The sequence below is a fragment of the Centruroides sculpturatus genome, unplaced genomic scaffold (genome assembly GCF_000671375.1).
Source record: "Centruroides sculpturatus isolate CEXI.00-Female unplaced genomic scaffold, Cexi_2.0 scaffold1011, whole genome shotgun sequence".
NCBI lineage: Eukaryota > Metazoa > Arthropoda > Arachnida > Scorpiones > Buthidae > Centruroides > Centruroides sculpturatus.
The window spans coordinates 290,474-305,988 of NW_019385189.1; the positions used below are offsets into that span (position 1 = coordinate 290,474).

Consider the following 15,515-nt stretch of genomic DNA (forward strand, 5'->3'; position numbering starts at 1 on the left):
TATATTTGCATAAAATTTCAAAATGTATTAACAAATTATACTTAAATTAGAAGTAAAAGAAATAAGTCAATTCTTATTTTTGTCAAATGTAATATTTTTTACATTGGATATAGTTTAATAATAACTTTAGTTTGATAGAAAGGAAGTTTATTAAATTAAACGTTCCGTTACTGGTTTTGTTGTGGATTTCAAAAAATTAAAAGCTATTGGCTTTTCTTAATAATACATCATACAAATAGCAGTTGTTGATATAGGTTTTACTGGAGGAAATGCATTTCGAGTTTTTATAACCCCTCTTCAGTCATTACACTTTACAAAAGAAAGACAGATAAGAATTGCATCACACAAAACAATACATATAACATTAAAAAAACTTTTTGAACTTAAATGGTTGATTATTGGTTACAAATTGATATTAAAAAAAATATTGGTAAATTGACTGAGTAGACTCTGTTTACAAGGGTTGCAGTATGAAATAAAATAAAGCAGTTATAAAGTAAATAAAGTTTAAGACGGTTAGGTTATAAAATGGTATAGATTGTTATTACCTGTAGATGAATAGAAAATATGAGTTGGGTGATGTTTAGTTTATATTTACTTCAAATTTTTTAAAATTATATTCTAAAAATGTCTATCTGAACATGTAAAAAATCAAATAAATATTGAATTCTTAAATATTTTACATATGGTTACAGATTTCAATAATTTTATTCTTTATGTAATATAAAATTATTCCTTATTTAATATAGCATGACTGAATAATAACCAATATTTGTATAAATGGTAGATAATTTTATACAGTATTTAAATTCAACACATATTCATTATAAGTTGCAATTTTATTTCGGATACGATCCATAGTTAATTTTAAATAATTTTCTTTTATTAAATTCAGACACCGATAATTAGCAAACGATGTCGAAGCACATTTTCACCTTTTCCTAGCTCTTTTCCGAAACATAATAAAGGACCTATGACAGAACATCAAAAAGATCTTCCACGACAACCCGTTCCTCCATTGAAACCCTCTTTAAACAAATATCTTAAAGGTGTAAAACCTCTTTTAACCCAAGACGAATTTCATAAAACTGAAAAGGTAAATTTAAAATAAATAACTAAATAAAAAGAATTTAATGTATATCGTGTATTTTTCTAATTTCTGCACTTTAATTAAAGTTAAATATAAAATTTTGTTTTAAAAATAATTATGACTTAAATCACTATTTTTTTCCGATAGTTTTTACAGTATTTTCATAGTGTAATGTCGCGTTGTGTTTTATTTTTTTAGTTGGTTAATGAATTTGCATCACCAGGAGGAGTCGGTGAAAAACTTCATTCTATTCTTATAGAACGATACAACAAATTCGACAATTGGGTAAGTTGCATCGTTTTCATGTCCCATTTTCAGAAGTCGATCTGAAAAATTTTAAAATATCGCCACCATTTCGCCAGTTTTAATTTTTTTTGGTCACTTTAAATTATTTATTGCCGCCAGTTTTACTTACTAATTAATGCAAGTGTTGGTAGCCTTAAACTTGTAACATGTTAAACTGTCACTTACAAGGAAAGGACCAGACTTGTAAGTGGCCTACGTGTTGACCAAGGAGAACTGAGTGAGCACCAGTTTCTCCTAGTATTAAACACAACCAGTTCCTTGTCCAAATAATAGAATCACTTCTAAAGCGTTTCCAGAAAAATGGGCGTCTGAAAATTTAGTGTTTAACTTATAAATCTTTGAAAGTTTCATATCCGAGAATGGTGATAGAAGAACTAGACGATGTAGGTTCGATCCTTTAAAATTTTAGTTTAGTTCTATTTTACGTGTAACGTTATTATTACTTATTAGTGTTATTATTCTTCACATTTAAAGCATATAAAACAAGAGATAAAAAATTGTACCGTCGTTTCCTGTTTAAGGAAAACGAGCTTCCGTAGATTTAACTCTGACGTTGACATTTAGATTGCTTGCTTCTAGTTAAAAAATTTTCTTCATATTTATTTTCAGATATGGCTGTATTGTGACATTCGAAGTCTAACAAACATGAGCGCACAAGAAAATTGTCCATGATATTAACAATTAAAAAAAATAAAACGCTGCAACTGTTACCCTATTTTCATATTACTTGCCTTTATCCTCTATGTGCAGTAACGTCTGAAGCTTATTCGCTTATGGGAACACAGTATGTAAAATGTGTGAAAATAAATGTGAAGAAATAAAAGTTTTTATTTAATGACGTAAACGAGATAAATCTACAGAGACTTGTTTTCGCTAAACAAAAAATGACGTCACAATTTTAATCTCTTGTTTAAACTAAGATTTAAACGTAAGGAATAATAATAATAACAATGCGGTAAAATAATAAAGTTACACGTAAAATTAACTAAACTGGACCAAAATTGAAACTCCGAAGGTTCGAACTTACATCGTTTAGGTCTAGTACTATAATGGCCGAGCGGTTAAAATGATACCCTACTCCTCTGGGGAATCTGGGTTCGTATCCGAACGGGTTGAAAAATCCCCAAAAATTTTTCAGGGGTGATTCGTTTTGATATGTTGTGCTCTGTCTCGTTATGAGTCTGGACTAACCCTTAACAGGCTTGGTAAAAGAGTCCCTCTTACTGCCTACAAAGTGGAAAAAGAGTTTAAAGCGTCTTATTCACTCCTCTATCGCCATTTTGGGACACGGTACTTCCAAAGATATAAGCTACACGATAAATTGTCAGAGGCCCATTTTTTTGGAAACCGTTGAGAAGTGGGTCCTATCATTTTGACGACGATTTAGGGCGACTCACCAAGTTTTGTTTTAATCAGAGACCAGAACATCTGGCCCTGTTAGCATTAGGAATTATTTTTGAATAATTTTTTAAATGAATAATTCTGAATAAGACATATCATAACAATGTTTATACAGTATTTCACAGGTCATGTCAAAATTTTTGTTTTAATCTACTGAAAAAAAAAGCTCAAAATGATAAAAATAATCCCAAAAAATTCCCCAAAATTTATGTCAATCGATAGAAAATTCCAATCTGAAATGATAAGTGGTATTGCACAAAACTGCCTTCGGTTTTTGATGTCACTTCCTACTTTTCTGTGGTGTGACGTCATGAATCGAAAAATGTGTGGCCCGTGTCTCCCATTATACGGAAGACCAACATTTTGCTGTTTTTTCCGAAGTGTGATTTGAGATTTCAATTTCACGCTGAATGACGAAACAAGCGAACTACAATTTTTATCGCCAGTATTACATTTTTCTCGCCACTTTAATAAAAATATCGCCAAGTGGAGATTTTGCCGCTATGCAGCGCATCATCTAAATTTCGTTTTTGTTTAATTAACTTTTTTAGATTGAAGATTGGTGGTTAGAGTTGGATTTTCTCAAGAAGCGCTCACCATTAACAACATATACAAACCCAGGCATGGCTATTTCTTGTGAAAATTTCAATTCTATCGATGATCAAATCAGGTTGATATCACTTTTCTTTTTTTTTAATATTTCTGATAATATATGTACAGGTAACCTCCGTATAACACGGTAGTTACGTTCCAAAAATTTGCCGTGTTATGTGAATCCGTGTTATACGAAACAAAGAACTAGTACGAATAGGAGGGTTAGATTCCAAAAATTAAAAAACATGCTATTATATTTTCATAATTAAGATAAATATCTTTATTAAAATTTTTTAAGTGATACANTTTAAAAATAATTATAACTTGAATCACTATTTTTTTCGATAGTTTTTACAGTATATTCATCGTGTAATGTTGCGTTGTGTTTTATTTTTTAGTTGGTTAGTGAATTTGCATCACTAGGAGGAGTCGGTGAAAAACTTCATTCTATTCTTATAGAACGATACAACCAATTCGACAATTGGGTAAGTTTAGCCGTTTTTGTGTTTCATTTCTTTTAAGTGTAAATTATATTTTTCAAGATAATCATTTTATTTAACGTTTTATAGATTGAAGATTGGTGGTTAGAATTGGATTTTCTCAAGAATCGGTCACCATTAACAACATATACAAACCCCGGCATGGCTATTTCTTGTGAAAATTTCAATTCTATCGATGATCAAATCAGGTTGATATCACTTTTCTTTTTTTTTTTTAATATTTCTTATAATACATGTATATGTAATTCTGTATTTATATTCAGTTTTACTATTTATTCAGATTTTCTGCGAAAGTCTTGTCGTCAACATTGAAATATAAACAACTCGTTAATGAGTAAGTACGATTCACTATTTTAATTATAAAATAAACAAACACCACTTTGACTGCATAATCAAATATATATGTTTGTTAATTTAGTCATCAGCTAGAGCCAGATAAATTAAGAGGAATTCCAATGGATATGAGCCAATATTTTAAAGCATTTTCGTCTTGTCGTCTTCCTGGGAAAATTTGCGATCGTCTCGAACATTACGGAGAAGAAGATTGCCCTCCAAATCATATCGTGGTCGCTAGAAATAACAAAGTATGTGTAAATAAATCACATACTGACTAACTTAAATCCCAATCAATTAATACCTGTCATTAATTAATGTTGTCAAACCACAGTTGAACAGTAGATATTGTATTTTCAATAGTATTTTTTATTCAAATTTAATTTATTACATAATAGATAATGTATAAATGGATTACAAATTAAAAGTTTGAATGCAATATACAATATAATACTTTACTATTTGAAAAATTAATCTGTAAAATAATGTCAAGAAATTTAGTTAATTTATGCTAGATTTTTATGATAAATTAATCAAGAGATTTAGCATAAATTATACAATAATCTATTTTTAGTTTTTCCGAGTGGACGTTTATGATTATGCCGGAAATCCATTGAGTGAGAATGATCTGTTGGAACAACTAAGAATAGTTGTAAAGAAGTCTGAGACTGAAGGTGTTCCTGTTGGAGTTCTGACAACCAATTACCGTGAAATTTGGTCTGATGTATATGACAAATTATCTAAAGGTATTTAATTAGTGAAAACTTCAACATTAAAAAAAAGACAACTGATTCATTATAAATTATAACAAGAACTAAATAAATAGAATTTTTTTCCGACAGATAGTACGAACAAGAAACATTTGGACACAATCAAAAGGGCGTTATTCGTATTTTCTCTCGATAAATCAATTTCGAATGCCGAGAGTGACTCTGATAAATGGACAAATGCACTTCACAACGCAATTCATGGACACGGGAGCCATTTAAATAGCGGAAATAGGTGGATGGATAAAGCTTTTCATGTAAGCTATTATAAAATTACCCTAGTACCCTATAATATGTTAAATTTAAGGTTCACTTTACCTATAAGACTGTATAATTGTTATCTCAAAAGTATCTTCTTCGGGTAATTAATTATTCAATAATTGCTATTTTGTGTCTCATATTATAATAAATACATTATCATTCTACATTTTTAATATATTTGAAATTTATAATTAATATTACGTACTTATTGACATCAAATTTGAAATTAAATTATTATTACATCATTTAAATATTTTTATATTAGTTAATCGTATCTGAAGATGGGGCTTTCGGTTTGAATATGGAGCATAGTCCAGTTGAAGCGCATCCACTTCTTAGAATGACTGATTACATTTTGGATGATTTGTATGTTATATTTAGTTTAAATAACACTTATTTGGAATTGCTATTTCAAAAATATTAAATATATCTTTTAAGAATCGCTATAAAATTGTTAGAAACTATTTGAAAATTAAATATACGAGTATTTTTAATCGTAGTTGTTTAAAATATTTAACACTTGGTAATATTTAAACAATTTTTAATAAACTCATATTATTGACTTTACATTAATATTTTTCAACGTTATGCGTTACAGAAAAACGTCACAAAATTTAGTACCTTATGCCTCTCGCACAGTTCCTGAACCTCAAGAAATTATTTTTAATATAAATGACGATATACTGAATGATATAGAAAGGGCGAAAGAAAATGTAGGCAAGTAAGTTGTAATTGCTGTTATTCTATTGTCGTTCTTTCAACTTTNCAATTTTTTTTTTTTTTTTTAGTATAATGAGTAAATTTTTGAACGAAATCTATGGAAATTTTTAAACTATTTGCTATTAAAATACGGCTATTTTAGTAGCAGAATTATTAAAATAACCTTATTTTAACAGCACTGACTTTGACATGTGAGAACATTTTTATACTATCAAAATAATTACAATAAAATAAATATTAGATTAATTATTAAAAGATTGCAACTTTTATTTAAATCAATGCTTATTTATAATAATTAATCATACTTTCTTTCACGAGAACTAACGGATCTTTTATAGAATACTTTCGCATAGAGTATGAATTTGAATCATTCAAATTTATATCAGTTTATTGAAAAAATTACCTTAAATTAAATTTGTACTAATTAATATTATCTTATTATATTCGAAATTAATCAAAAAGTTCAGGTTTATTCGTGAATGAATTGGAAAAATATTATAGAATATTGCAGACAGGACGAGATGTGATCAGAGATTAATTCTATAATGCACTAAGTTGATTCATTCAGGAGGTTTTAATGAATTTTTCAAGCGATTAAAATTACTAACAATAATTTATTATCAGATTATTATCATTATTTATAGCAAGAAAAGCACGATTCTCTTCACAAAGCTTTAAAAGTTCATAAATTCGATGTTAACGAAGTAAGAATTATTTATAGAATTTACCTGTTATTTATTCCATAAATTTACAATACAATTTATTGTTTCTTGTTTTGAAGGCTTTGAGAGGAAATGGAATCGAATGTCTTCTGGTGGGATTAAAGAAAGCAGCAATTGAATCAGGCATGAATGTTCCCGATATATACAATGATATCGGCTTTGAATCATTCTCCAATTACAGATTAGTTTCTAGTCAGGTAATAATAATTTCAGGAAAAATTATATTTAGCGATAAGAAATAATTAAAAACTAAATTGGATAATTTTCAGGCACCTGTCAGAAATCCGGTATTTCCTAGTTACGGTCCTTTGGTATATGATGGTTATGGTTGCCCATATTACGTCTATCCTGATCATCTTAGACTTATATCATTATCTTTAAAGCAAAGTCCAGAAACAAATTCCGACAGTCTTTTGAAATGTGTTGAGATGTCGCTTTCAGACATGGAAAACATCATTTAAATTATTGAAGAAAGTGAATCTTTGAATTTTCNAATTTTTAATTATATTTTTAATTTATATAATTTAAATATATATGCTCTCCGCCTCAAATTACTAGTGACTGACCGCTGAACATCATACTTTTCCTTTACGTGCTGGTCATCTATCTTACATCGTTCAGGGAAAGTTTAGAATACATCGTTCAGGGAAAGTTTAGAATTAAAATATCATGACTTCCGGTTTGTATCGGAAGTTCTTCTATAGTTAATCGAGACTTCTTGCCACTATAATTTTCACTTCTGGTTTCGTCTTTTATCTATCTAACTCCGTACTCGAGATTAAAAGAAGACAGCCGGTCAGACAGTCGACAGTAGAAATTTATAGGTCCAAAGTTATTCAAATTGCAGCCCAATATCAATATTCCACAAATTTCGTTTAAAACGAAAGAAATTATATAAATGATATAGTTTTATATACTTATAGCAGAAAATGAATTCAATTCACTTAATCAAAACTATTGTATTCGTTTACAAGTTATAGAACACTAAAAGTATGTCACTTATCTACTTTAATCTAGGCAAAGTACTTAACTAGAAATACTTTATACGAAGAATGTCAACATCAAATACAATCAAGAGAAACATGGAACATAATTTATTAAAAGAATTTATTAGAAGAATTTATTTAAATCAAATCAATAAATGTTTCCGTTTAACTGTGTAAATGTAATGTAGAAATTTCCTTTGATATATTGCACAGAGTCAAATAAACTTGTTATTTTCCAATAAAATAAACAATCCAGCTTTAAATATAATACAATATTCTTAATGCTTACGAAACCTTAAATTTTAATGATAATTGTTTGAAAATGATTTAAAATGAATAGACTATTAATTTTGAGAAGATAATAATACTTATCAAATTGAATAATAAAAGAGCTGTGAAGTACAGTCTCTGTGTAACAATATCGGCATTTAAATACATATCTTTTCTACATTTAAATTCCATTTTATATTAAAATCCTAAACTAAAACAATACAGATAACTTAGTCCCCGTCTATTTTCGAACTTTTCAATCTTGTGGGCAGTAGAAGGCCTTCTTAATCAAGAACATTGTTCAAATCCACAACGGGGCGATCGTGTGGTAAAGAGTGGGTCCCGAAATGGATCCAAAGTACTACTAAAAAATTCGTAGGGGTTTTGGATCACCGAATTGTAAATGGTAATAACGAGTTAAATCGTCATTAAATCCTATCCCACTTGAAATAACCCACATGATCCTCTCTATCTCCGCATCCACTAAACTTTTACCCACCAAAATTTTATAAAGTCAATCTCCCTAATTTTCAAAACTTCCTGTAAGATTTCAAAAAATTTCGACAAAAGCACAGAGTTATTAAGCTTCAAATTGGGTGAACGAAATCGTACCCCTACACACAAACATCCATAAATACAGAAAAATCCCTAACTTTTTCATTTTTTGAGGTTTTAAGTGAAAAAATGTAAAAATCTTGGGATAATTTTATTATTGATCACTAAACTTTCTTGTTATATATAACAAACAGGAAAATAACAAATTTTCTTTATTTTAATACAGATATTTTTTACTTTTTAAAATATTCTTAGATATTCAGAATATTTTAAAAATAAATATTCTTATGTATCTATTAAAATGAAATCAGTGATTTTTTATCTGTCGGATAATTAATTTTAACTTATTCTTATATATTTCTTTTAACTTGTATAATTTATTAACTTTATTTACATAACAAAAATTAAATAAATTCTTTAACTATGCGGATCGAATTTAATTAAACTTATAATATCATATTGTACGATATTTGATTTGTAAAGTAATTTCATTCAAGAATGAAAGGAATGAATCGCGACTTTATATTGTAATGTAATTCGGTATAATAGATATAATCCAATGTTAACCTCGAACAATGTAAAATCGATATCTGTTAACCATTGCTTTCGTTTGCTCAGGTAGATTCAAAACGAATGACACGACACACTTGACATCAAACAAAAGGCCACTTTCTTCAGTAATAATGCAGTAATAATACGAATTTTCCTTTATAAAATATTCAAAATGGTTAATACATGTATGTATTGTTTGCTTCAACCCACAATATCAATATCTGCACTTTTTGGCGATATATTTTACGAGAGATGCGAACATTATCCATTGAGCCATGTGCAAAGCAAGCTTTTACCTTTCTATGGAAAATACGTAGAAGCTATGTTCGCTAATCAATTTATATTAGCATTCGTTCAAGAATTTGCTACAGACGATAATGTAATCGCTTGTAGTCCAATAAAAAAGATAAGCGGCCAAACTAACGATGCATTTCTAAGAATTGTCTTCTGTTTAGTTAACCTAGGCTGTATTATTCTCATGCATGTAGGTAGAATGAAAAAAATACGTCCTAAAATGAAATTATCAGGATATGAAGGAGAAGAAAAAAAATTAATTGAATATCAGTCGTTGTTGAATCCTTTCTTTGGTATTTTTTTTTTATGTTTTTGTTTTTTCGAATTATATGTTAATTCATTCCTAATGTCTGTTAAGGTAGAAAGAGATTCGAGCTATGCCAGGGCACTCATTTGTTCTGTTTCCCTACATATCAGTCTTATATATCAAGTAGGTTTGTACATGTGGATCACATCAATGGCAATCCTTGTTGGCTTAACAATTATCAATAGATTTTCTGCTTTGTCAGCAGAACTGCAACAGATGAAAGTCAATTGCACATGGCAAAACATAAACGAATTAATCGCTAAACATGCAGAGCTATGCGATTACATAAATCATATTAATGATAGTTGGAGCGATCTTTTTTTATGTATGTATGGCATTATAATTTACATGTTTGCGTTTGTAATCTACAATGCTATATTCTCTGAGTTAAGCCCATTATTTCGTCTAATGATATGTTCGTTTGCTGTATTTGCTGCATATGTCGCTGTGTTATTTTCATTCGCATTGTCTCGAATATCATCTGTGGTAAGTATTGGGCATTAATAAATTCGCAAATTATTTTTATAATCTTTCTTATCATTTCAGGCATATGATTCTTTTCAAGAAGTAAAAAGATTAGAGGTGGTTCCAAAAGAATTAAGAAGAAAAATTAAAGTTAGTGAATGAAATTATAAATTTTTTAAAAAATATTTTTATTTGTTGGAATATATTTTACTAATGGTGCATTACGTTTTATTATTTTAAATATTATAAAATTCGTTTTTCAGATATTGAGTTTTATGAAGAAATTCCGAGAAAATGAAATTGGATTTGCTTGCGGCGATTATTTCAAACTGTCTAAAGAATCTCCTATACAAGTAAGTGATTTTTGTTAAATGCGCTGAGAATTTTTAAGGTTAATACAACTTACTTCAATATATTTTCATTGATGTATTTTAATTTATTTTACAATATATTTATTAAAATTTCTTACTTCTGTCTTAGCCCATAAGAGGCGTAGTGGATAAAAACCACAGAAAACTGGTGATTGGCCGCGTCTTCGCGTCTCACCGATGACTTGGACGCTTTGAGTTTTCTAGGTTTTATTCAGGCATCTACACCTAAACGGGGGCCAGTTTCCCATACGAATTCCTTTTTTTTTGGCAGATAGCATATGCCAAATCCTTTCAAATCTAAATCCAATCAATCCTTTCCATCCTATGGGCATAAAAGGACTTTTTTTCATGTCCATCGTAAATTTAGCCACGCCCACAAAAATATGACCCAGTAGTTAAAATGTTATTGCATTTATCAATATTTTACTCTGAAAATGCAAATTTCAAAACAAAATTCGAAATTTACTTTTTCAGAGAATCATTGGTGTCGACTTCTATAGGCTCGTGGGACCCCAATACAAAAGAATTTTTTCTTTGTAATTTAAAACCATTTGTGTAGTAGCATACAATACGGTATTCACGAACCGTAGCTTTTATTGCTGTATCGGCTTTTGCAAATTTCTTAAAAGTCACGAAAGTGTTGCTTCTCTTGACTGACTTTGTTAGTACACATAGCTTTTCACAACATCTGTAGAATTCAGCTTTTCTAAAGACGAGGAAAGCTCTTATCGTGAAAATATCTTTAATACTATCCAGTCGTATAAGCGAATGTAACACTGACTCTGATAGATCCCTATATACTTTCTTTCGAGCTTTTACAGCCACTTTGAACCAATATATTTAAAATGTTGGCCTCAATACAAAGACAGGTCAGTTTACAAAATTTAGCACATTTTACCCTTAATATTTCTGCAATTTGTGAAATGCTGTTTACCTCCTCTTGTTACTGTAGGTCAAGAAAAAAAAATACATAGCCTTAATATATTGTTGAATATTTATTATATAGTTCATTCAATCAACAAATAAAGTAGAAAAGCCCAGTGTGGCTACGATGCTTACACTCTTATTTTCATCAATTTCAATATTTTTTTCAAGTAATAAATAAACAATCACCTAGACCAGGGGTCGGCAACCTGCGGCTCGCGAGCCACATGCGGCTCTTTGGATGTGAAGCTGCGGCTCTTTAGTTCCATACGCAAATATTTATTTTATAAAAAAAAAAAACATTTAAAAATCGTTCTGAATCGATTAACGAGGATTCGGCACCGATTCTATCTCTCAGCCACTTGTACTCGCTTTTCATCGCACCCCTCCCCCGTGACACGCGTCGTCACTGTNATAGAATATGAAGGTACGACCTCTTCAACGTAATTTCGTATCTTCTGTCGCTTAGATTTTTTACGTTCATTGGAAACAGCGATGCCAACCATTAAATTTTCATACCTCCTTTTTTTATTCTCTTGTAATTCTTTAAATAATATGTTACTTTCTAAAACTGAAATCAGCGAACAAGGGACAGCGTCCATTTTGCTTCAGCGACAAGCGTTTGTAAAATGCCGTGCAGCGACATGCAGCGGTTGCTGCTCGTGACGTCATTTACGCTACATTTTCGCTGCATAAAAACCAAGCAGAAAAATCGAATGGATATAAATGCAGCACGTCGTCTCTCAGAAACAAAACTGCTACCACGAATAACTGATTTGCTAACAAGGAAGCAACAGTAGACGGGGCACTAATAATGTCATATAAATTTGTATTTCTATTCAATTAGTTAATAAAAATATTATTTAGGTTTAGGTTCAGTCTTGATAGTTCGCCGGCGAGTGTGAAAAGGTTGAAAAACCACTGCTCTAGAACATTGTTCTAGAGCAGTGCTCTAGACCACTGCTCTAGAACATTCATGAATATATTTCTGTAATAATTTATCAATTAGGTAAGAATAAAATTTCAAAAGTTTGATGCAACATTAATAATAATTTAATTTTTGAAAGGTTTAGAAATCGAACACAACTAGATAAGTAATTTGAAAATTCGATAGTCGAATGCTATAATTTTACTTTTGCTCGCTTCATTGGTAAGATTTTTTTTTTTAAATTGAAATGTTTAAATCTTAAATATATCATAAATATTAATACAGTATATGTAGACAGTTAATTGTGATAATATTAACAGAATTTATATACAAATCGCCAGTTGTTTGGTTAAATCAGACGCTCGGAAAATCTTTAAATTACAAACAAATTTAATTATATATATTTCTTCTTTTTAAAATAAATAAAATAAAAATAATTACACACGTTATATATTTTTTTTTATATTTTAATTTATGTTATTTTGGTTATATGTTATTGATCAATATTTGGAACACTGTTTAAATTTAAATTTCAAAACTATTCTATTGCATTTTCGATCCTGATGATGGCTGCTTAGATAGCCTAAAACGTTAGAAAAATTAAAAATTTTTGCTGGAACAGGTTGGAACTCTTTTAAATATATATGTTGTTAACGAAAGGTTTTTAAGTCGAACCTGTATCGGTTTCGTGTGTATTTATTTTATTTTAATTTATTATATTTTTTATTTATTTTAATGTTTACATTTTAAAAATACGTAAATTATTTGTTTTTCGAATTTTGTAAATTTAAAAATAGTCGTTATAGTTCGACCATTAGAATGCAATTCTTTTCTTTAATTTGTATTTTAATACGTTTTTAACCTGGGACAGACCTCTGAATGGGGTAGAAAAGTGTGTAAGATGTAGTATATTTGTTTCCAGTTTTTCTACAAATGCTTTCGGTATAATCTATATTTATATAAATTAGGGTATTTGTTTGTTTGTTTGTGTGTTCTCTACACACTCCCACGCCGTTCCACCAATTGCTACGAAATTCGGCAGTAACGTTCAAATACTTCTAACTTACATAGATAATGTCGTACATTCCACCCAAAATTATCGATTGGATTTCTATATATCGATTAATTTCTGTTTACATTCGATTGCTTACTTTATACGTAGCGCCATCTATTGGCAAAAGTTTAACAAAATAATTAACTAAATATAATCTTTACAAAAAAGATATCATTTAAAAAAAAACATATATTTACTGAATTACTGCGACAATCATATAGCACGAAATAGATGCATCATTATGCTTTGACTACAACAGGTAGCTCGTACTTGCAGTGTAATAGTGTTTTGCCCAGTACATTATACTTTCCATGTTAGCAATAGAATTGTGCCGGTTATGTATCTAACTCCGTTCGGTAGGAAAATTTTTGAATCGAAATAACGTGACTTGCGCTACAAATTGGAATTTCGTATCTGGTCCTCCTCTTACGATTTCCATGTCTAATCTCGACATTCATGTATATAATACAGTTCTCGAGATTAAGGAAGGATAACCAGACAGGAGACGACAGTACAGAAAAATTATTGGTATGCAATTTGTAAAAATTGCATCCCAACAATTTTTCTATAGATACAATATTTACGAGAATATACTTCCCACGTAGTTTATATAATCTGTTGCCAAAATTTAAACATTTCATTATCACATAGAAGCAATTATTCTAGCATTTTTTACAAATTTTTGTTTATTTAAACAAGTCATACGAAGTCTTTCGGATGTTAAGGTTAGCAACTGCGATCATATGCGTGGCCATAGCAACCCATCCAACGCGGATCACTTTTCAAATATTAATAGTAGACCAGTATAAATTAGTAGTGGTTGAGCATCCTCTCTCCTGGAAGGAGGTCAACGACTACTTTTGCTCGAGTTACTTCGACCCCCTTCCCGAATAGTCTCTTCTTTCTATCGGACCAGCGGTATGGTGGCATTCGAATAGGAAAATTGTATAATACAATGTTATCGCGAGCGTAAAATATAATTTAAGTAGTTTTCGAGGGTGCGCCGAGTTTAAATATTTGGTTCTATTTTCGCCAAATTTGATTGGTTGGCAGATTCCCTTCTGACAGTTTCTGAGTTAACATTAGGGAATATTATGATATGTTTTCAATTCCTGTCTACTTCACCATTGAATTTGTGCCATTTCGTATTATCCGAGTATCGCGATATATATGAAAATAACAGACTAAAATAACTAAACTCTTTATATGGATTTTGTTTTAATGTTTGTTACATTGCAGTATTTAATTTAATTAATAGAAATGAAGAATAATTAATGGAAATAATGGTAATGAAATGCTATTTTGAAAGACAAACATTTCTCTTCTTCGTTTTTTTTCTTTCTGTCCTGAAGGCACTAAGAGGACATCTTCAATCATACCATTGTGGGTTAGGTGAAACCACAATGGAGGCGAGCGAAAACCATAGAGTAAATGTCACATAAGACACTGCAATTCCACTCCTTTGTGCACCATTATGAATTAGGATTAGAATCCAATATGGCGATATAATCAGAACGTTTTCAATGTTCGCAAGCGAATGAAATGTATATTATCCGAAATTAACGAAAATAATTTCTGTGAAATGTGCTAAATTGAAGTATAGATAAAGCAAGATTTATTTCCCAGTTTCCAATAGTTGATCCACTTATCATATTACACGCATTGTCTGAATTAGTATGTGTATATTGTTTTCAGCATGCAAGTTCCAGAATTCACGCATCTTGTTTAATGCATTATTAAATGACGATATTTATTTCATTTCCATAAAAATGGTCTGTTTATTTCAAACTACAGTAAATACAGTATTTTACTTAAGTCAATGTCCATTAAGGTTTAAAAAGCTTTCGTTAGTTTCTGTACCTATCCAATGCTGGACTTTAGGAAGTACTTAATCACCGAAATCTATCAGTGATAAAATTTTTAATCTTTGAACATCTATCGTATTAATTGGCATATTATTGAAAACAAAATTAATTGGTGAAATTTGGTGCCGTGTTTCTAACATTTTCACAAGATTAATATGTCCGACATTCTCAACTATACTAAAAACTCAAACAAAACGATAGATTTAAGAATGAAATTTATCTCTGATTATTAAGTTTAACACAAGATGAC

The 15,515-nt window shown here is 29.7% G+C and overlaps 1 protein-coding gene across 1 annotated transcript in view; it reads left to right on the top strand.

Annotated features, from left to right (window-relative positions):
• The window catches only part of LOC111635932 (carnitine O-acetyltransferase-like), a 19,323-nt gene extending 12,135 nt beyond the window's left edge, over positions 1–7,188 (top strand). Inside the window, exons 2-13 of the mRNA XM_023381072.1 lie at positions 896–1,096; positions 1,289–1,375; positions 3,961–4,079; positions 4,172–4,225; positions 4,310–4,475; positions 4,799–4,970; positions 5,067–5,248; positions 5,518–5,618; positions 5,851–5,974; positions 6,617–6,676; positions 6,754–6,891; positions 6,964–7,188. Of these exons, the coding sequence (XP_023236840.1) occupies positions 896–1,096; positions 1,289–1,375; positions 3,961–4,079; positions 4,172–4,225; positions 4,310–4,475; positions 4,799–4,970; positions 5,067–5,248; positions 5,518–5,618; positions 5,851–5,974; positions 6,617–6,676; positions 6,754–6,891; positions 6,964–7,155 (1,596 nt within the window). The 3' untranslated portion in view covers positions 7,156–7,188. The remainder of the gene's footprint in view (positions 1–895; positions 1,097–1,288; positions 1,376–3,960; positions 4,080–4,171; positions 4,226–4,309; positions 4,476–4,798; positions 4,971–5,066; positions 5,249–5,517; positions 5,619–5,850; positions 5,975–6,616; positions 6,677–6,753; positions 6,892–6,963) is intronic.
• The last annotated feature ends 8,327 nt before the right edge of the window (positions 7,189–15,515 follow it).